The 22778-nt window shown below is 43.6% G+C and overlaps 1 protein-coding gene across 1 annotated transcript in view; it reads right to left on the bottom strand.

The window, feature by feature from the left end:
* Positions 1–22778, bottom strand: part of Myo1e (myosin IE) — a 189448-nt gene that overhangs the window by 64821 nt on the left and 101849 nt on the right. The window contains exons 5-9 of the mRNA XM_040740350.1: positions 17728–17815; positions 14266–14355; positions 12231–12362; positions 9108–9242; positions 6794–6926 (exon numbers count right to left, since the gene is read on the bottom strand). Coding sequence (XP_040596284.1) covers positions 6794–6926; positions 9108–9242; positions 12231–12362; positions 14266–14355; positions 17728–17815 — 578 coding nt within the window. The remainder of the gene's footprint in view (positions 1–6793; positions 6927–9107; positions 9243–12230; positions 12363–14265; positions 14356–17727; positions 17816–22778) is intronic.

Below are 22778 nucleotides of genomic sequence, written 5' to 3'. Positions count from 1 at the left end.
TGGCCATTCTTCACCTTAGTTCTTGGGACAAGGTCTCTAAAGGAACCTGGAGCTCATTGATTTGCCATTGAGGATGACCAGCAACACCCAGGGATCCTCCTGTCACTGTCTCTTCAGCGCTGGGATGACATGTCTCTAAGTATGACTTCTGTAGATGGGTTCTGGGGCCTGAAAGTAAGTCCTCATACTTGCATGGCAAGTATTTCACCAACGGTGCTATTTCCCCACCCAGAAGGGCTTTTAATAGACACATCACAGGGAGAGAGCTCTGAGGCCACAAGTGAACAGAGGGAACTGATGTTATTGGTATCACATACGCTCGCACTGCCTCACAACATGTACTGGGGTATCTTTGGGTCTTCAAAGAGAAAACCAAAAACAACCATGGGTGTAACAAGTTGTTTGAGACCATAGACTTCTAAGAGAAAAGCTATCAGGACCAATGGAATTCCCATGATTTCTGGTCAGAACGTTCAAATCTGGATAAATGTTCTTGGGCATGAAAGAGTATTCAGATTTTCTAATACAAATGAAGGACTTTATAGAATGTAAATAGATTTTATTCATTAGGACTGCCAGCTCCCCAATAAACAACATGGAGACAAGCTTAGGCTTGCTTCTAACTGGCTCTTTTTTGTTTGTTTAATTTTTTGTGACAGGGTTTCTCTTTGTAGCTTTGGAGCCTGTCCTGGAACTTGCTTTGTAGACCAGGTTGGCCTTAAACTCACAAAGATCCTCCTGATCTGCCTCCCGAGTGCTGGGATTAAAGGCGTGTGCCAACACTGTCTGGCTCCAACTAGCTCTTATAACTTAAATTAACCCATTTCTATTCATCTATGTGTTGTCACGTGACTCGTGGAACAGATACAAATGAAAAATCTGAACTTGAATAGCACTCTCTGTCTCAGTATAAAATGTTGCTGATATAAAGAATATGTTGAGATCTTGTGGATGGTGTCACGTATCAATCATCCAGACACTTGAGAAGGTGGAGGCTAGAAGATTATAAATTCAAGGCCAACCTGGGCTAAACAGTGAGATTCCATCTCAAAACCAAACAAACAAATATATAACAACAAAACAAAATCACTAAAGGGCTCTTTGACAATGGGAAGACATCATCAGCCTCCCAAAAAGATTGATCTTAGATTGCAGAGAGTGTTGTGATTTAACCAACTGATGCTTCTCAGCATTAACTTCTAATAGAGTTAGTCAATGAACATGTCTCTGAAAAAAAGAAAAGCCAATCCCAGAGCAGTGTACTTCTCACCCATGAGGATATCACACATGTCCTCTCACAAAAATCTACCTCTTAGGCATTGATTTCCCCCAATGGTTATCTCTTAGAATCTAACTCTTCCTTTGCACTGAGTAAGGACAGAGGACATCCATCAATCACACTGGACATGTAGAGTTGTAGGCACCAGGAAAGCATTCACCAAGTGTCAGAGATGGAATAAGCCATTCCCAGGAGCATCAAGGAGGACATCTCACTAGATGTCATGGGTTTTTCATTGGCAGTTTATAGAAGGGTTTGGGGAGACAGTTGAGGTGGTAAAGTTCTTGCTGTGCAAGTAAGTGTGAGGAACCAAGTTCGATCCCTAGGACCAAGATAGAAACGCTGGGTGTGGTGGGATTTGTAATTATACATTTGTAATCCCAGAGCTGGGGTTGCCTGGGGTTCTCTGGGCAGTCAGCCTAGCATAACTGGGAGTCCCAGGTGCTAGTGAGATACCATATCTCAATAAACAAGGCAGATGGATCTTGAGGAACAACACCTGAGGTGGACCTCTGGCCTCCACATGTACATATGTGCCCCTGCACAGACACACATACAAGCATAGTAGCTGAGTGTGGTAACACACACCTGTAATTCCAGTTACTCATGAAGCTGAGGTGGGAGCCTTCCAGGTCAAATCCATGTTGGTCTCCCTATTAAGATTCCATTAAAAATTGGAAAATCTCCCTATTGGGATTCCATTAAATTGGAGCATATTCACTAGGGCTTCTCTCGTCATTTATGGGAACTCCACAGTGAACAGCTTTATACAGTGAATAGTTAGCTCAGTGTGTCTGTTTAGTAAACATGGAATTCTCCCCAAGCCCATACCCATGCCAAAAGGGGGGAAGAATTGAGCCTCTGGTAAACGGCTATTGCTGTTATCTTTATGGCCTCAGCTAAGAAAACCAAACAAGGCTGAGATGAGACCCCCTGAGACAAAGCAGATGGGGGGAGTGACGGGACATGTGCTATCCTTCCACATCTTGTAGCTCTCCACCAGAAGAGGGTGGGTCTGAAGGGCTGCAGGCTCTTCGGAAACAAGGCATGGAGTGTGGCCAAGAGCCAGAGCCACAGCTGGGGGAGAGAGCTGAGCAGACTAGAGAGGAAGTACGGCACTTGGTTTGGACAAAATCCATGCCATGTTTTTCAAACACAAGGTTTTATGGCCTTGTATTTTCTTCTGTGGCTGCCCTGGTGCTGAAATTATAGTTCTGCTCAGTCTGATTTCCTCCAGGCTGTGAATTTCCATGAGGGTGTGTGAGTGGGACCGAGGCTGGGGAAAAACTCGAGCACTGAGGCTTTTGGAAGGAGAGGCAAGAAGCAAGGACTGATCATAAAAAGCTGGTGTAAGACCAGTGGAGTCATTCAGTCATGGGAACCAGGAAGAACCTGTTAGGAGACTATTTCAACACGTTAGCATGTAAGGTGAGGTTCAACCTAAGTTTCCCACTTAAATTTGAACTACAAGGAAAACAGAAAAGTCAGAAGGATGTGGCAAAATAAAATTATTTCTTCATACAGTTAAGGAAGTGGCAGGTTTGAAGATGTAAATCAGAAGAGAGCTTGTCCATGAATACACAAGCCCCTGGCTCCACCCCCAAACATCATAGAAAACAGGTGTGGCAGTGATGTAGAGGAAACTCAAAGTAATAAAATTGATGTTATACAGGATTTACTAATATATTTGCTTAGGGGACATTAAGTCACACAAATGGAATTTAGCTAAAGGAGCACTGCCTCCAAAACCTCCCAAAGATAAGTAGCCTACTAATGAGGCCTGTTAGAGATAAGGGATGCTTAGGACAGTAGGGTTTGGGTTTTTTTTTTTTTTTGACACTAGGGTTTAAATGTTTACTCTCCAGGATTGACCAGTCATTAGGCTCCATTCCTATGACAAAGGAAACTTTCAACTAGCCAATAGACTCCATTCCCATCCTCAAAGACATACTACTCAAGATGGGCAACACAGGATGATAATTATCATTAAGTCTTGTTCCATTGTCCCACTTAAGTCCACTGTTCTCTAATGGGGAAAAACATAATTCTGCCAGGTTGAAAAAGAACAACACTGGTGTACTTAAATAATTCTGGCAATATGCAATGCCTCAGCTGTGTAAATCTATCTGTTCGAGTGCCCAGACTTGCAGTCCTGTTTTTTTAAATTGTTTGAAGTGTAACCTGGGCTTATCCAGAAAGGTTTAGGAATGACAGTGTTTGTGGAATGCATGAACCTAGTGAAATATGCCAGTAAGATCTCCTGTTCAAGGGTGACTGTTACTTGGCTGTTGGCCTCAGTTGGCCAAGCATTTAAGTAGACAGTATTTCTTCATCTCTAAGTGTGTGGCCAGAGTTCTCAATGAGAAGGCATATTTTTCCTGTAACCTTGCCACTTTGGAGGCAGACACTGGAAGACCAGAAGTTCAGTGTCATCCTTGGCTATTGAGGCAGCCTGGGCTACATGAGGAGGAAGGCCAAGATCAAGTAAATAAGGTTTGTTAGGCTTTGGCGAAGGTTTCTAACCCGTTTATCAATGGGTGGATCAGTGACATCATATGTACTTGAACTACTCAGTGGTTTTAAAGCAGTATTTTTTTTCATCGACAAAGTTCTTAATTTAATATTTAATCACATTCAGGTAATGCTTGACTCAATGTACACAGTTTTACTATATTGATATGGAAAAGTACACAGCATTAAGGTTTGATTGGCTTCTCAGCAACATAAAGGAAATCTATGCTCCCATTAGTCCAAGGTCCACTAGATGGCTAGAGTGCTTTAGTGGGCCAGTTTGAAAGAGATTTTAGCTTTTTACTAGTAAACCTGTTGTTTCTTTTTTTTTTTTTTTTTTTTTTTTTTTTTTGAGACAGGGTTTCCCTGTGGCTTTGGAGCCTGTCCTGGAACTCGCTTGGTAGACCAGGCTGGTCTCGAACTCACAGAGATCCGCCTGCCTCTGCCTCCCGAGTGCTGGGATTAAAGGCGTGCGCCACCAACGCCCGGCTGGAAACCTGTTGTTTCTAATTATGAAATGCTCAGGTAGCTATTTATTTGTTTATTTATTTGGTTTTTCAAGACAGGGTTTCTTTATGTAGCCTTGGCTGTCCTGAGAGTCACTCTGTAGACCAGGCTGGCCTCCAACTCACAGAGATCAGCCTGTCTCTGCCTTCTGAGTGCTAGGATTAAAGGCGTGTGCCACCATCATCCAGCTTGGCTAGTCTTTAATAAAGCTTCCTTTGATAAATTTATTCCAAAGATATACTCAGACATAAGAAAGATGGGATGAACCAAGGCTATTGACCCTGCTTTTACTTTTTGAGTGCTAGAGTCTCAGGGATGCTCCACCAGGCCCTGTTTATGTGATGCTGGGATCAAACCCAAGGCTTTATGAATATCAGATAGCAATTGAGCTACACACCCCAGTCACCATCTTCATACTTAGCAACAGATGGTGGCCAAATGAGTCAAAGTATAGCCAAGCAATAGATGCTATGCAGCCATAAAAAAGAAATGGACACGGAATAATCTTCCATAAACGATGCTACCTGGAAAAACACCTGTGGAACATGGTGAAAGAAGCTCACACCATAGTCTGAAAATAGGAGAATGTATATATGGCCACTTTGCAGCTCCTGTCTCTGGGAACCCTAGTGACCAGTAGGGAGAGGAGGCAGAGGTTGGCAAAGGCATAAACAGGTATCCAGCAGACCATGTTACTACACAACCAAATGAAGAACACAGAACTCAGGAATGATGGCTAGGGCTGTGTTACTTCTCTGCTAAACTGACTTGGCTCATAGCTTAGCCTTCTCTGACCTCCACTGTACCACCCACCATCCCTCAGGGAATCTCACAAGCAGTTACCAGTTTCACAAGCCTTTCCACATGTACCAGGGAAGGCTGCTAACCCCAGATGTCATCACTGAGCAGTGAACTCCTTGTTAGTTGGAGGACCCAGGGACATGCTTGCTGGGTCAGGGTCTTGAATTGATACTCAAGTACAAGGAGGCAGTGAGGGTTTTACTTCTCAGGGAGCCAGAGAATTCCAGGCCCCTTCCATAGACACCACCACCACACCAGAGCTGCTAAAGTGACAGGGCTAGGTGCCAATGACTCTAGCCATGCACATGGGTACACCTCTTTCATATCAAGGGTGAAGTCCAGGGAGTCCATAGGCAGAGTTACCATATGACTAGGTCATATTCCTAAGCTGCATGAACACTCTGCATTTTCACCGTTTTCTGGACCCTCCCTTGTTAAATATATTTTGTCTTTATCAGATAAAGATAGGCATCGACATCAGACGTTAGCAGAACTTCCCTCTTTTATGAGAAAAGAAAAACATAAAAAAGGATCCTTATTTGGAATGGAAATCTCCCCACTGCATTGTCAGCAATGAGTGGGATACTATTTATTACCAAGCATCTAAAATTATCCCCCGAAGAATGCTGAGAAGGGAAGAGATGCCTTCCTGGGTGGCTAGAGTGGGTGTGAGTTCTGAGAACGGCCTGGAGTACCACTGGTGCCTGAGGGGCTGGGGTCACATGGTCATAGGGTTTGTGGTGGATTGCAGGCATAGGGGACCAGTGGAACTTACTATAGGAAGGACTCTAGTTTCCTCTGAAAGAATAAAAAATGACCATTTGGGTCTCAAGGATGTGGCTAAGACAGACATGGTCACCAGAACTGTCAACCCAATGGTCAAAGTTCATTTCTCTGTGTCCAGAAATCTAATCTAAATCAGATCCATGGGACAAACTGCAAACCCATGAGCATCCTGTCACTTGCTTGTCAGGACATTCAGGTACCAATTCATCATAAAGGCCAGGCACAGGAAAGGTTTTCACCCAGTGACTCATCTAAGTCACTAAGCCAGTCCTCCAGTCATCATTAAAGTGTGATGTCATCTTTGAAACTAGATGAAGAGCCAGTGTGATGGCTCAGTGAGTTCCGATGACCTGATTTCCATCCCCAGGACATACATGGTCAAAGGAGAGAACTGATTCCCAGAAGTTGTCCTCTGACCTCCACATACATGCCATGGCATGTGTGTGTAGCCCCAAACTAAAAAATGACAATAAACGAGATGTTTATTATCATACCACGTTTAGTTCAAGGTTAAATTCTGCAAGGCTTCTCCAAGATTAGTAATGAATAGAAATAATTTTCAAATCATCTGTGGTGTAGGACATGTAGGTGTGTGAGGGAAGAGGAATAGAGAGGGAGAGGAGGGGGAGAGAAAACCACATAGGAAAGGAGGGAAGGGGAGAGGAGAGGAAGAGGGAATGAGATAAGGGAGAGGAAGAGCGAAAAAACAGGAGAGGAGAGGGAGGGGGAGGGGAGGGACATGGAAGATCCAGTCTCTCCTGAAGCCATTTTGTTCTTTAGGACACACGACTTCTCATTGCTTTCCAAGGCACCTTACTAGCGAACTAGGCCAAGCAAAGGCGTAGGTCGTGTCTGATTGCAGATAACCCCTCACATCCCTTGCTCCACAGCCCGGACAGAGCTACCTACATTCTTCGCTCTCCACGGCCGCGTAGTTGCCCACTTCTTTGAAGCTGATGTTTCCCAAGTGGAGAATTCCAGCCACAATCTGCAACACCAGAGTCTGTTCTTCTGAGAAGATGCCGATCACATTCATGGCATGCTGGAAGACAGAGAGAAGTCAGGCAGGCAGGCTGGCTGCTGACTGGGTAAGCGGGTGACAGAGAAGGCACAGAGAGGCTTGCACAGCTAGTGTGTCGCTTAGCCTGCAGCCATGATGGGAAATCTCCAGCATACAATGTGATCAGTGACGTGGGTACTCACTCACCTCTTTCTGTGTGTGAGCACAAGTGTGTGTACGTGCTCATGTGTGCAGGAGCATGTGCATGTGGAGGTCAGAGGTTGATGTTAGGCGTGTCTTCATCATTTGATTTCCATGTTATTTGTTTGAGACATGATATCTCATGAAACCTGGAGCTTGCTGATTTGGCTAGGCTAGATGATCAACAAGTCCCAGGGATCCCCAGAGCTGGGATTACAGTGTATGCTTCCAAGCCTTCCTCCTCCTCTTCCTCCTCCTCCTCCTCTTCATCATCAACATGGGTTCTGGGATTGAACTCAGGGCCTCAAACAATTTGTTATAAGTAATTTGCTGACCAACCCACCATCTCCCTAGTAGTCTTCATGTGCTATTAGAAGTCCTGCTGGAAGGGCAAGTCTGTTTTTAAATACAATATATTCTCTAGGCAACAGACTGAGTTCCAGGACAGCCAGGACTACTATATAAAGAATCCTTGTCTCAGAAATAAAAAAAACAAAAAAACAAAAAAAGAGAGAGAGAGAAATATATACTCTCTAGGAACACCCTAAACCCTAGAGTATCTCCAAGAAGAGAGACACTCGGGGGACAGGAGTCTGGGCACAAACTTCCAGCTTTGTCCTGTCCCATGTGTATTCTGGATGCCAACCCTCTCCAAGGATACTACTATCCCATTCCAACCACACCAAAATGCCTTCCCTTTTGTGGAGAGGGAGGCATTTTTTATTAGCAAAAAATATTTTTATTAGCAAAAAAATTTTTAAAACCTCTAGAACAACAGACTACTACTAAAAGCCAAGTTTCCGAGTACATTAAATTAAAGTGGCTGAGTCTTGGTTTTCTGTAACTTGAGAAAAGCATTCCCAAGGAGAGTCTTGGATCCTTCATCCACAGTTTCCTCTTTGTTCCTTGAAGATTGTGGCTGGATAGTCTTGGGACCTGGGACTCTTCCTGTCACTTCTGAGCAATAGACCAACACCCCTCCAGCTGACCCTCCCCTGCTCATTCTGGGTCCCCCCTCAGTTCTCAGTAGACAAACAGGCCTGAGCTTGTTGTTGACTCAAAGGACAGTGGCAGTGCAGTCCTTGAAGGATGTTCTAGACTGGGTGATATAGGTTAATTTCAGGTGGGTCACAAACTCTTGAAGATCTAGTGTTGTAACCCAGACTGTGACATGTGTATGATGTAGACAGTCCAGAGCACAGTGACTGTCCGTTGACCTTAAAAGTCAGAGGTAACAAAAAAGTCTTTGGAAACAGAAAAGAAAAAAAAAAAAACGAGGTCAAGAGGATGAAACAAGCAAAACTTCAAAGTGTTTTCAACTTAAGAAAACAAAACAAAACAAAACAAAACAGGGTCTCACTATGTAGCTCTGGCTATCCTGGAACTTACTCTGTAGACCAGGCTGGCCTTGAACTCAGCAAGATCCACCTGCTTCTGACTCCCTGGTGCTGGGATTAAAGGTGTGTGCCACTATGTCCAGTCTAAAACTATATACATATATAATTTTTACCTTTGTGTGTCTGTGTGGTAGATATGTGTGCAGGAGCCCACAGATGCCAGAAGAATGTATTAGATCCCTTGGAACTGGAGCTCTAGGCAGGTGTGAGCTGTCTGATATGGCTGCTGGAAACTGAATTTGGGTCCTCTCTCTACTAGAACAGCAAGCACTTTTCTCCAACCCCTAAAATTCATTGTCTGTGGCCTTCCTAAGGAACAGCTCTCCAAGTACTGGCTGCTCAGCAGACAAGCATGCTAAACACACCCCCTCAGTTGTCTTGGTCTGTTTATCAGACTAGTCTTGCAGGACAGTAATAAACTAGATTTTGATTCATCTCAAACCGTTGCCTGGCAATTGGGTGTATGGCTCTCCAAGGTGCTGAACACAGGCTTTCAGAAGTGCTTACAGTGACTGAGGGGAGCAGGTCACACTGTTGTCTGCTTCAGTGACCTTCTCTACTCTCCTGCCTCAGTTGACACTCAGGCAGGAGAGTAGAGACAGCCCCACCTGTTACCCACACTTACCAGGGTTTCCTGGAACTCCCGTTTGTCATCAATGTCATCCACCTTATAGGACCCCGAGAGGCTCAGGTAGTAATAGTAGTCCATGCTGGTGATGCCAAGGCTTTGCTTCTGCTCTGCAGAGGCACCCTCGATGAGCTGCCACAAGAGCACACAGGACGTGTCAGGACATGGTCCACAAAGCACCACAGACACCTTGTAATTTCAGGAACACCATCCTGAGCCCAGGTGGGGAAAAGTCTCTAAACTTGTATTCCAAAAATTCTCAGTGGTTCCAGCCTGAAGTATCTGAGGGAGTTTATAAATATCATTTGGGGTTGCATCTGTCTAAGCCCCAGATCAGTCTGCAAGCTCCAGGTTTTGTTGTTTTACTGAGTATGGGAGTTGCCTATGTGTATGTATGTATGTATGTATGTATGCATGTATGTATGTATGTGTGTGTGTACCATGTGCACAGGCAGTGCCCATGGAGGCCAGAAGAGGGCACCAGATCCTCTGGAACTGAGTTAGATATGGCTATGAGCTCCATGTGGGATCTGGGAACTGAACCTGGTCCTCTGAAAGAGCACTCTTAATAGTCATCTCCCCAGCCCAATTCCCAGTTCTCAACTCTGATAAAGCCTGAGAGAGTTCAGGTTTTCTTCCTGTTAGTACGGGAACTGAATGCTATACTAGTGACCCTGTGGAAAAGGAGAAAGCAAAACAGACAGCAGCCACTGAATTCCTGTCCAGCTTAGCTCTTCCACACTTCTCCCCCAGGATGTATATTTTAGAACGGTTGTGGGTTATTTCTCTGATGTCCTGAAACCTCCTGCTTCATGCTCATGGTTCAAGATAAGTGTTATTTGCTTCCTGTTCCAGTCATCATGCCTGTTATTTGCTTCCTGTTCCAGTCATCATGCCTGTCACCTATTGCCATACTGTCCCCACCATGGATGACCTCCAACCCTCTAAACTGTAAACCCAGATAAAAGCTTTTTTCCACAAATTGCCTTGGTCATGTCGCATTATCACAGCGACAGAAAAGTAACTAATACAATCACTGTCCCCAGTTTATTCAGTGCTGGGGATTGAACCTGAGGCTTTGTGCATGCTAGGCAAGCAGTCTACCAACTAGGCCACATCCCAGCCCCTGCAGAATCTTCCCTTCCCCTATTTTTGCTCTCATTTGAAGACAACAGTTCAGTTCCCTCCAGTTCCCTCCTCCCTTCAACTCCCTCCAGTTCAGTCTTCTCCGTCAGACACACGCACCCTTCCATCTTGCATCTCCAAACACCCGCATCTCCAACTCCGTCCGTGCATGCTGCTCTCTGCCTTCACTGGATGCTTTTTCTTGACGCTGAGCTTCTTCAAGCCACACAGTCTGCTTCCTCACCAAGACTGAGCCACACCCTATAGTATCTCCTCTTACTGCTCTGACAAAATTGCTCTCCTGTCCTTTTTCATGGTTCAATCCAGCAGGCTGTTCTTGGTCCTGGCCTGCTTCCCTCTTCCAAGAGATTTGACCCTCAGGCTTTCTGGTGAGCAGCACTGACATTGTCAGGCCTCTTTATCCTACATATGTGTTCCCTTGGTCCTGGAGAGACACCATGTTTCTCTCCATACCCACTATGTACTTTTTCAACAAATAGGTACTAAAAGAATTGGTTGCCATTGAAGATGCTTATGTAACTGAGGTTGACTGTGAGCATCTCCCACAAGCTAATTTCTTTCTAAACTAGAGATCCTAGAACAAAACCAGACCAAAGAGAAACCAAACTACAAATTCCTATTATGAAAATAATCATTAAGTTAATGAAAACATTACAATTTCGAATATGGCATGCTTATATTTCTATTTACTCAGAAACAGCTTTCTAAGTAGCTGGATTGGCAAGGTCTAGAGGTGCATGTCTATGATCATCTCAGCTACTCGAGAGGCTAAGGTAGGAGGATCACAACTTTGAGGCTTGCCTGGGCTACCAAGTGAGTTCAAGGCCAGCCTAGTAACGGAGTGAGACTCTGTCTAAAATGGAAGAAGTAAAAAGAGGGTTGAGGATACAGCTTTGTGGAAGAGTGCTTGCCTGGTGCATGGGAGACTGAACAATAGAAATAACAACTGAACTGGACAATTGCTAAAGCCTGCAACAGACTTCAAAGCATCTAGGGGGCTGGAGAGATGGCTTAGTGGGTAAGTACTCTTACTACTCTTGCAGAACTCCTGGGTTTAGATCCCAGCACCTACATGATAACTCATGACCATCTGTAACTCCAGTTCTAGGGGATCTGACACCCTGTTCTGAACTCCATTGACATCAGGCATATGTGCGGTACACAGACATTCATGCAGGCAAAACATTTATACACATTGAATAAAATAAAATAATTTAAGAAGAACAAAACAAAGCCTTTGTGTGTGTGTGTGTGTGTGTGTGTGTGTGTGTGTGTGTGTGTGTGTGTCTTGGCCTCTACACTGGTCCAGAATGCTTGGTTCTGAGGTCTGAGTAGGGGCATCCTAGCTTGCTCTGAGGATCCCAAGCCTACTGAACCGCTCTCATCAAGTAGTGAACCTGTTGGAGGTAACTGCCCTGCCCGACACTTCACTCCCATCACCAGACTTCCTTGCTCAACACATCCCCCTCTCTACCTAGGGTGCTTCCTGCCTCCCTGACTTCCCATACCTCCAACTCTCCCCACACAAATTCCTATTTGGCAAATAGTCAAATAAACACTCCTACTCCTGTTTTGAAGCTTGTCAACAATTTCTTAATTATTTAACTTCAGGGAAATTTGCCTTGTCACCCTAGTTAGAACTCAATACTCCTTGAGGACAGGGACATTCTTATGCCCCTTTTAGACACTTGCACAAACCCCAGGGGCATCAATCTGAGCTTATTAGACTACCGCCTAACCCTGAGGGTTGAGGAGAAAAACTGACATTATTATTCATGCTACTGTACACCTGGAGACCAGAAGACAGCCTAGGGCCCTTTTTCACCACATGGGTCCCAGGAATTGAACTCAGGTCTTCAGGCTTGGCATCAAGTGCCTTTACCCTCTGAGCCATCTCGCTGGCCACCCCAGCTTTGCTTTTTAATAATGGAGAACAAATAGGGAAATGGGAAGGAAAAAGCAATAAAGGAAAACCTGGTAGAATATGTGAAAGCTCCTCTCGCCCGGGTTCCTCATCACCACTCTGGACTTTTCCAGAAGGAAGTTGGAGATCTTGCCACCATCTGGTTCCCCACCTGGACTGAACTGGATTTCAAAGTATTTTCCCTGCAAGAAAATTAGCAATTTCCTTTAGGACTTGGTAAACAAACACACATTGCTCCAAACAGATTTTGAATACAGGGTATAATTCAAGGAAATTCATCAATGGAAGACATTCTGGATTGCCCCCAGCTCTGGGCTAGACTTCCTTACTTTTTTCATGGAAAACAATACCCTCGAGCTTGCCAGTCACACAATTCTGCATTCAGAGGATCAATCCCACGGCCAGACTAAATAAGGAGATGCTTATAACTCGCTCACTTTCTCCCCATCTGTTTGTCTGAAGACTGGGACAGACAACCACACAACGCCAAGGTTGCCATATTGTTGTTCTAGATGAATGTATTAATCTTCAATCAATAGTATCTTGGTTATTACCATTCTCTGTAATGCTTGCCTAAGACACAGAAAACTGCATGTGGCTTTACACTTACATTTCCTAATAATTAGCAAGAATATCATTTGATGCTATGGACATGGAACACACACACAAAGAGAGAGAGAGAGAGAGACAGACAGACAGACAGACTTTCCCCCTTTTTGACATCATTAAGCATGACACACAGAGAAAAAAAAATCTATACTCTCCCCCTCTCTCTATTAGGGTTATTTGGTTATAAATGCTGGGCTCTTGCTATTCCTAAAGATTGACTGAGTTAGTTATCCTCTCAGAATTAAAAAAAAATAAATAAACGTATTATAACAGGAAAAGGCAAGGGAAGTCATAACCATGTTTTCCCTGATTTCTAAGGAAGGTGAGTACGGGGTGGGGGGAGGCTAGCTAAAGGGCCAAAGTTGACAGTGTCTATTTTTACAAGGCAGGTTAAGAATGATAATTAGGGGGAGAAAGGTCATGTGGAAAACTCATTCACAGCATCTTTCTTCTGTCATTACCTAGAAAGATCAGAATAAAACATCCCAAATATGAAAGAGGAAGCAAGCAAGAATAATGCCAGACCATGAGGAGCATGAAGCAGGCTTTACAGATAGTCGTTAGAGACCTTGACAATGACTGCCCGAGACCTTTGGAAGGCTTCCCTCGGAAATAAGACCTTCCTTTCTGATAAAGACCAATGCCAGCATGGTAGTATACATCTGCAGACCCAGCACCTGCGGTGTGTGTGTGGGGTGGGGGGGACTACCTCTAAAGAAAAATAATTAAATGAAAAAACTTAAGTAAATGTTTTTTCTAAAGTGAAAAAGAAACTGTTTTTCTTTGAAAGTCCCACCCACTATTTATCTTGCAGACAGCTCACTGTCAGCCTTGCAGATGGCTCTTGCCTGAGTGCCAGACAGGCTATATGGTTGAAATAGGACACTCAATCTCTAGGCATCTGTATTCTGTTTTGAAATACACCTTTTGGAATGGTCATATTTCAATACCCCACTGCCAAGACTTTCGGTCAGAAACATTTAAGAAAGGCATTCACAGCACTACAAGGGTGACCTTGTCCTAACCCTGGAGACATGGCATTGGGAGGCACCGAGGCCGGGGACTCTTCATTCTGTGAGCAAACAGAAAGCAGGTTCAGAAATCCAGGAGGTGAGGCAGGAAGAGACCTAAAGGAGAGGAAAAATCTCCCAGGTGCTCCTTTAGCCGAAGCGTCTACTCCCTTCAGACCAAGCTCAGAGGAGCAAAGTCCCCACAAGCAGGCCTGGATCTCTGGCTTTCTCTAGTCTACTTATTTCTTTCCTCCAGGCACCTACAAACGTCCTCAGGACAATGGCTCTACCTTCCATCAACTGTTATTTTTCTTGCTAAGACAACTCAAGAGGTGAGGCAATTTTGAAATGTTTGTGTTCAAAGCTTAAAAGTAATTTCTGTCAAAGGGCACAGTGCTTAGAAGATAAAGGAGAGGCTGAAAAGCCTGTCTCCTCAGGATATGGGAGGTGCGCACAAGACACTCACAAACCGGCTGGAGTTGTTGTTTCGAACTGTCTTGGCATTCCCAAAGGCCTCGAGGAGGGGGTTGGACTGCAGGATGATGTCCTTAACGTGCTGTTGAGACAGACAAGAGGGTGTTAGGAAGATAATGTACGCCTATTACATAATGTCGAATTCAACTTTCCCCAAAGTCCCACTTTCTGAATATCGTAAGGTAAGAGGCCTAATCTATATGTGTCCTGGAGAGTTTCTGGAGAATTCATTGTGGTTTTGCTTTGTTTTTTATTGAGATTGGATCTTACTATGTAGGCCTGGTTGGTCTGGATCTCACTATGTAGACCAGGCTGGTCTTAAAGTCACAGAGACAGATCTGCTCTGCCTCCTGAGTGCTGGGATTGAAGATGTGCATTTCTATGCCCAGCTGTATTTTTAAAATTATTTTTATTTTAAACAGAGTGCAATGTAGCTCAGGCTAGCCTCAACCGTGATATGTAGCAGAAGATAACTTTGAACTCCAGATCCTCCTGCTTCCACTTCCCAAGTGCTAAGATTATAGGTATGTGCCACACATGGTTTATACAGTGCTGGGAATCAAACCCAGGACTTTGTGTCTGCTGGTCAAGTACTCTGCTCCCTGAGTCACCTCTCCAGTTAATAGTTTACTAATGTATTCTTGCATGGCCACAGAATCATCTTACTTATGTGATTAGGTTTCCCAAACCCTCTTGGTTTGAAGCAACATCCCAAAGCTGGGGTGCCACCCGGAGCTCGGAGTCCACACAGCCTGGGACTGGTTTCCCATGCTGCCTGCTGTGACCCCCTCCTGCACTCCTGGGAATGTTGGTGATCACAGTGGGGAGGAAAGAGAAGCGTGAGGTCTCCTTGCCATTGCATCTTCCCCATGTGTTCCATTCCAAACACTAGAGGCAAGACTAGCTAGATAGCAATGAATAAGTTTCTCCTTCCCAAACATCTATAGAAACACAACCTTGTGTTGTCTCAAACTTTAGGTGTGTACCAGTCACCTGGGGGTCTTGCTAAAATGCAGAGGTAGGTTTAATAGGTCTGGGGCAAGACCCAGGAAGCTGCATTCCAAAGCAATCCCTGCTCCCGGGGAGCTTGCTGCCAAGGCTGGGTCTGTTCCTCAGGACCCACAATGGTGGAAGGAGTGAACCAATACTCTTAAAGCAGCCCCGACATTACTGCTACTTCTAGAATGGGCTCACACTCAGGTCAGCCAGGGGCAACACCACATTGTGTGACACAACTCCTGGCCAGCAACAGGAGAAGCATTTAGTGTGAACACCCCAGTCCCATGCCAGACTTTAGTGTGCAAAAACACTTCACAGATATGAGGCTTCTCAGCTGATAGGACCCGGTGTTGGAGAGGGCTTTTGACAGTGACTCATTCCTTGTACGTCTAATTATTCACATGCTATGGTTAAATGTGTTCCAGAAATAACAAGTCTTCTGGCTTGTGCTCTTGAGCTACTGACTAATTTGAAGCCAAGAGTTCTGGATCAGTCTCCTCAAAGGAAAACAGGAAGAGAAAAATCAACATTAACCGTCTGCAGCTCGGCCACTGGGTCACAGGCCATAGCAAACAGGGCAAGATGAAGGCAGTAAAACTGACTACGGGACAAGCCTATGTGCTCCTATGGTATACTCAAACATCCCAGAAGAGAGAATGCCACAAGGCTTGGGAGGGAGCATCCCACTCCACACAGGGAGTGATAAGTTTGCACCGAGGCAAACTCTGGGTGGTCCCATCATCCAGACTTAGTTCCATATCTAAACTGCCTTTCTCCTTTACAACCCAGGGCTTTACATAAACTTCACATTTCTGTGTAAGGTCAATTTGGAATGTGTGTATCTTTATTATTCTTTTTAATCTCCTATTTGCGGGATAGATGTGCTACACCACTTAATGATACTCAGTTTCTCTTAGGGAGAAATAGAAAGAAAAGATCTTGAAGCTTTTCCTTTAAAAAATCACAGCCTTATTTATTATTTTTATTTTTGGCTGCAGTACTAGGATTAAACAAACTCAGGACAATGGATTCAGGCTTGCTAGGCATGCATTCTTTCTCTCCTCCCTTTTATTAATTTGTTTTTTATTTATCTTATTACTTTATTTATTTGTTTGTTTGGTTGGTTGGTTGATTGGTTTGAGGCAGGGCTTCTTTGTGTAATAGTCACAGCTGTCGTGGAACTCACTTTGGGACCAGGCTGGCTTCAAACTCACAAAGATCCTGCTGAGTCTGCCCACCAAGGGCTGGGATTAAAGGTGTGTGCTACCAACACCTGACTTGCTTTTACTACATTTCAAAAGATGGTTTCATACAGCCCAGACTGCCCTCCAGCACACTACACTGATTTGTGGCTGCCCCCATTTGCTTGCCTCCCTTTCCCTGGTGCTAGGATTACAACGATGGAACCACCACACTTGGTTTATGCAGTGTTGGGGATGAAACCTCGGGCTTTGTGCAAGATAGGGAAGTACTCTTGCCCAGCCCAGACAAGCTTCTTGACACTGAGCCACATGCCCAGCTCAAGAGAGCTACTTAACCCTTAAGTGGGATTTGGGCTATAGCTCAGCTGGTAAAGTGGTTAGCTAGCATTTGTGAAGCCTGGGTTCTGCCCCAAGCATCAAATAACCTGGACATGGTGACGCACTCCTGTATCCCCGGAGGATGAGGCAGAAGTTTAAGGTTATCCTTGACAACTTAGTAAGATCCCATCTCAAAACAACAACGACAACATCAGAACTGCTGTGTGAGATAGTGCCTGTGTGTACCTTCCTAGATTTTATTGAGATATTGAGACCTGAACTGTTTTATGCTCCTACCAGTAACAAAAGTGACTTGTGCCCCAACGTTGTTACCAGCAATGCTTATGCTACAGGGGTTCTGACAATGGGATGGGTATAATTAATAAGTAATGATGATGGTAGTGGGATTTTTGTTTGTTGGGTTTCTTGCTTTGTTGAGGAAGAGATTCATATAGCCCAGTCTAGCCTCAATAGCCTTGGACTTACTGTATAGTCAAGAAAGGCCTTGAACTTCTGATCTTCCTGTCTCTACCTCTGAGTGGTATTGGAACTGGGATTGGAACTCAGGGCTTTGTTCATCTGGGTGAGCATTCTACTGATTGAGTTAGATCCACAGCCCCAGTTTTGGTGCAGTTTTAATACAAATTTATCTTTTTTTAATGTTTGATGAATAACTTATACTTCCTTTCATCTGAGCTATCTTTCATGTCTCTTATTCTCCATTTGAACAGTGGCCCTTTTGATTAATTTCTGAGAGCTCATTATCTATTAGACATGTCACTATGGAAACATTCCATTTCTTTGTGCATTTCATGTACCTTGATTACACAACCTGTGCTCTGCAAAGTAAATTCTTTTCAAAACTACAAATAGATCAAAGGTGTGTGTCACCCTGGCCAGCTACAAACGGAGTCCCTGACCACGCCAAGACTCACCTGGACCTTGGGGCCACCTCCGGACACTCTGGAGACATAGCTCATAATGTACTTGGCAGCTACTGTCTTTCCAGCACCACTTTCACCACTGAGGAAAGAAAGACAAACACCATCAAGCGGTCCCTACCAGCTCCTTCATCTACTATCTCCAACAAAGGAACAAATCACAGGGAAACTAAGAAGAAAGAAACTCAGGTGGGGGTGGGGACCAGCACCACACTAGTTAAGGTGGATCACAGAAAGCCCAGCTCACTCCTCAGACCCAGGTGGACACAGACTGAGCCTTTACCGTTGCTATTGTGCAGAGGCACAGTAGAGTTTTCTAATTGTCCAATCACAGGGAGGCATGATTAGGAAACTATAAATGGAGAAGGATGGAATTATCCAGAAATTACAAGTGACATCCACACCCATACTTATAAACAGAAAAAAGAAGGCTATGAAGTAATTTCACCTCACATATTCCATTCTAATTATAGATAAAACATAGTTCTAATTTTATTTTTATTGTTAAGATGCGGTCTTACTACATAGTTAAGGCTAGTCTTGAACTCAAAATCCTACTGCCTCAGTGCTGGGATTATAGGCATGCAAGAGCCACCACTCCCAGCCAACAAAAATGATTTTTGAAGGACCAAAGGTATAGCACAGAGGTAGGTTTCCCTAGATGCACGAAGACCCAGGGTTCAAGTTCAAGCACAGAAAGCCCCATTTTTCAAAATATTAGCAGAGATTTTGTTCAGGCTAAGGCAACAGTGGAAGAGCTGTTTATTTTAGATAATTATCTTCTAATCTTTTTGTCATGGTGCTATTTTTGTTTATATATATGCATACAAATAAACTTGTATCTAGACATGTATATATACATAGATGTATATATAAATATATATACATGTGAACATATACACATATATGCAAAAATGGGCACTCTGAGGCTTCAGACTCTGCTTTGATGTAATGCAAGCTTCCTTATTTTAGAAATGCTAAAATTAAATGATGAGGCAATATTAATCACATCCTGAGAAACAAAGACTACCTTCCGCTGGGCAGCCTGACTGCACAGCAGTAGCCTTTTGTTAATAGTCTGCTCTCCAAAAATCCCCATTCTTCCCTCAAAATCCCCCTGAATTCATAATGACCTCAATTCAAAACATGTTCGGTTCCATCTGAAGTCTCATCTTTCTGTGGGTAGTCTTGCTGTTGCCAAAACAGTTTGTTAAAGAAACCCACATCTATAGCATGAAAACTGCAGGCTGACATAAGCTCATAGGTCCAGACTTGTTTCTCTTGGTAGTCAAAAAACTGGAGGTGTACATCTCACATCCTATGAAACTCAGGCTAGTTGACATCAGCAGATGTAGCCAATTGTAGACCCATATCCTCCCAGCCACCAGTCAGTGCAGCTGTGATTCCTTATAAGTGACTTTCAAGAGCCTGCCTGTTAGGTGTTGATATTTCTGCAGGGGAGAGGGTCATTGGATCCTCACCTGGATTCCAGGGAGCCCCCTGGCAACTCTCTCCTTTCCAGCTGTTTATTTTACCCCAGCTGCAGTTGACCTCACAGCTGCTCTATTTTATGACTTACTTTTTAAGTTGTAACAATGTAAACACTGAAGAACTTTGGAAAAAGGAAGTGTAAAGTTACACAATCAGTTAAGAAAATTAGGAGACTGTGTAATAAGTACAGAAGGGGAGACTAAGGCTCAATGGCAACAATGTATCTACAACAGCTTGATAACAATATAAAAAACGATACAGGAAAAAGAAAGGGTAGGGCAACCAGAAAAGAATGCCTGGGTTTTAATGCCAGCACTCGGGAGGCAGAGGCAGGTGGATCTCTGTGAGTTTGAGACCAGCCTGGTCTACAAGAGCTAGTTCCAGGACAGCCTCCAAAGTCAAAGAGAAACTCTGTCTCGAAAAACAAAACAAAACAAACAAACAAAAAAGAATGCCTGTGTCCTAGTTTGCTCTTTCTGTTGTTGTGATAAAACATCATGATAAAGCAACTTAAGGAAGGTGGGGTTTCTAGCAGGTCAGCAACAAGAGACACCCAAGCAGGAACCTGGAGGCAGGAACTTAGAGACCACAAAGGAGTGTTGCTTACTGCTTTGCTCCCTATGGCTTGTTCAGTTTGCTTTCTTATGTACCCCAGAATCACCTGGACTCTCCCACATGAATCATTAATCAAGAAAATGCCCCATCAACATGTCTACAGACAATCTGAGACACCTTTTTAATTGAGGTTGATCTTCCTAGATGCCTCTGTCTTGTGCCAGTTGACAAAATAACCAGCATAGACTTGTCAGGGGGTTGCTACATAAATTATTATTTTCTCCTTAAAATTCCATGGCAGTGAGCATTGAACCCCAAGCTTCATGCATGCCAGGCAAGTGATCCATCACCGAGCTACAAACACAGCCCTGATACTGATTTCTTCTTTAAAAAAATTATTTTCAACTATGTGTATATGTGTGTGGGTATGTGCATGCATGTGAGTGCAGTGCCTATGATGACCAGAAGGGAGCATCAGTTCCACTAGGGCTGATGTTAATAGGCAGTTGAGAGTCTCCCAACACAATTGCTGGGACTGAACTCCAGTCCACTGTGAAAATAGTACATACTCTTAACCATGGGTTACTTCTTAAAGACCCTGCGATTCTCTTAACACTTAACATTTTTATTTGTTTTTTATGGTTCGTGTGTGTGTGTGTGTGTGTGTGTGATTGTATGTGGTATTTATGTACACGCAGGTGTCATACATGTGTGTGGAGGCCAGAGAAGGATGTCAGAAAGTTTATTCCATTACTTTACACTTTATTTATTTATTTGTTTGTTTGTTTTTAGGTGGGTCTCTCATGGAACCCACAGCCTACTACTGGTTGGCCAGACTGCTGACTACTGAGCTCCAGGGAGCTGTCTCTCTCCTGCTCCCTTCCACTGCCTAGGTTACAGAGGGCTAACCACTTATATTTTTGTTTTTGAGACAATCAATTAACCATGTATTTTATATTTTTAAAAACATCTTTTCACAAAGAATGAAGGATCACATCATGATGAAACTGAATATTCATCACTTTCATTGCATTACTATTCAACTTTTTATATATCACCATGACTAATCAGATTTCTATAAATTTAGATTTTTGTATTCAGAACTTCTTAGAATAAGCTGCCAGAGAGGAAAAAAAAACCCTAGTACAGTTCTAAAGTAAAAGTCTAACTATTCCTCTGTAGTGCCCTTGTTTTAACAGTGTGACCAGACATGAATTACTGCATCTCTCTAAAAATGTTTTAGCTGGGTGGTGGAGGTGCACTCCTTTAATCCCAGCACTCAGGAGGCAGAGGTAGGTGGATCTCTGTGAGTTCAAAGCCAGCCTGGTCTACAGAGTGAGTTCCATGACAGGTTCTAAAGCGACACAGGGAAACCCTGTCTCAAAAAACTAAAAAGAAAAAGAAAGTTTTTAAATGGGGCAGGGAGGGAGGCACTCATGCCTATGGTACACATGTGGAACTCAGAATTCAGGATGATTTGAGGGAGATGTCTTGCCTTCAATCATGTGGATCCTAGGGAATGAACTCAGGTCACTGGGCAAGAAGCATCTTTGATGGCCAGGCCAGTCTCCCAGGCCTGATCAAGCAATGTATCTCATTGTTTGCAGCAAAAGAACAGAATTATAATGGAAAAATTATCTCTTTTCATATATTAAAATAAGTATGTCAGTTCCAAAAATAGGACATCCATATCCTCAGTAGCTGTGATTTTCTTTTCTAGGCAATTTAAAATAATTAGTTCTGGCTAAACATTGATCTGAATGCTCGTTTCTTGGTTTCAGTTCATAGGCACTTAAAGGAAAATTTTATTGATCACAGCCGGTAATTTGCTCAAAATAATGGCACAATAATGGAATGTTCAACAATTATTGAAGCTTACAGTATACGTAACCATAATTGCACTGGTCTGCTTGGGAGGGGAAAGCACTGTCTAAAGTGATAAGACTATGAAGGCATGAGACATTATACAGCACAGCCCAAAACACTCACTCTACTGCTCACAACAGTCACAGCAACTGGCTTTGCCTGTGTATACAGACAACCTTTCCTAACCCATTGCTTTGCTTGACTTCTAGGGAGGAAGGGCAGAAAACAACAAAAGTTCAGCTAGGCATGGTGGTGTGTGCTTGCAATCTCAACCCTAGGGCTGAGGCAGGAGGATCAAATTCTGTGACAGTTTGGGATATGCACAGCAAGACTGTCTCAAAAATCTCAAAAACTAAGAGCTAAGGACGTAGCTCAGTGGGAGAGTGCTCACCTCATGCTGTCCTAGCTAGGGTTGCTATTGCTCTGATGAAACACCATGACCAAAAGCAACCTGTGGAGGATGGAAATTGGAAGCACCGTTGCTTTGTATGCAAGGAACAGCCTGACTTACAAATATAGTTACAGTCTTCTTGAATCCAATTAGTAATACAATATTGCAAATGGCTGAAGTTTAAAGTTTTACAGTTAACACACAAATGTCCTATTATTTCCTATTTGGGTAGGTATTTCCTATAAAGTCTGTGTTGATTTTGATTTTGAATTACCGATCTCCAGTCGGCTGGGAACAAGCAGGGGCACTACACTATCTAAGTGTTCCTACTCTAGGAACTGCCCTTGGTGGTTAGAATTCTGATGGTGAGAGAAGAATCTGGAAAGCGGTAATTTAAATACTCTGGGTTCTGTTGGCTGTCCGAGTGAAGGACCACTGATGAGATTTCTTCATTTCCTATTTTTTTTTACATTTTCATTCATTTTTTGTGTACCTCTGTGTGTGCATGAGTGCCACAGTGAGTGTGTGGAATTCAAAAGACAACTTGTAGGACTCAGTACTATCTCTCCACTGCGTGTCCCAGGGGCTGAACTCAGGTCACGAGGCTTGGAAACAAATGTTTTTACCTGCTGAGTCCTCTTGCCAGCCCCTGTGTTCCTAATTTTTGTTTTTGTTTTTGTTTCCTGCCTTGGGAATTAAAGCCAGGGCCTCTGGAATGTGTGCTAGCTAGTTTTATGTCAAC

The sequence above is a fragment of the Mesocricetus auratus genome, unplaced genomic scaffold (assembly GCF_017639785.1).
Source record: "Mesocricetus auratus isolate SY011 unplaced genomic scaffold, BCM_Maur_2.0 Super-Scaffold_100691, whole genome shotgun sequence".
Lineage (NCBI taxonomy): Eukaryota > Metazoa > Chordata > Mammalia > Rodentia > Cricetidae > Mesocricetus > Mesocricetus auratus.
The sequence above is the reverse complement of the archived record's forward strand: the minus strand, read 5'-3'. Positions and strand labels throughout refer to the sequence as shown.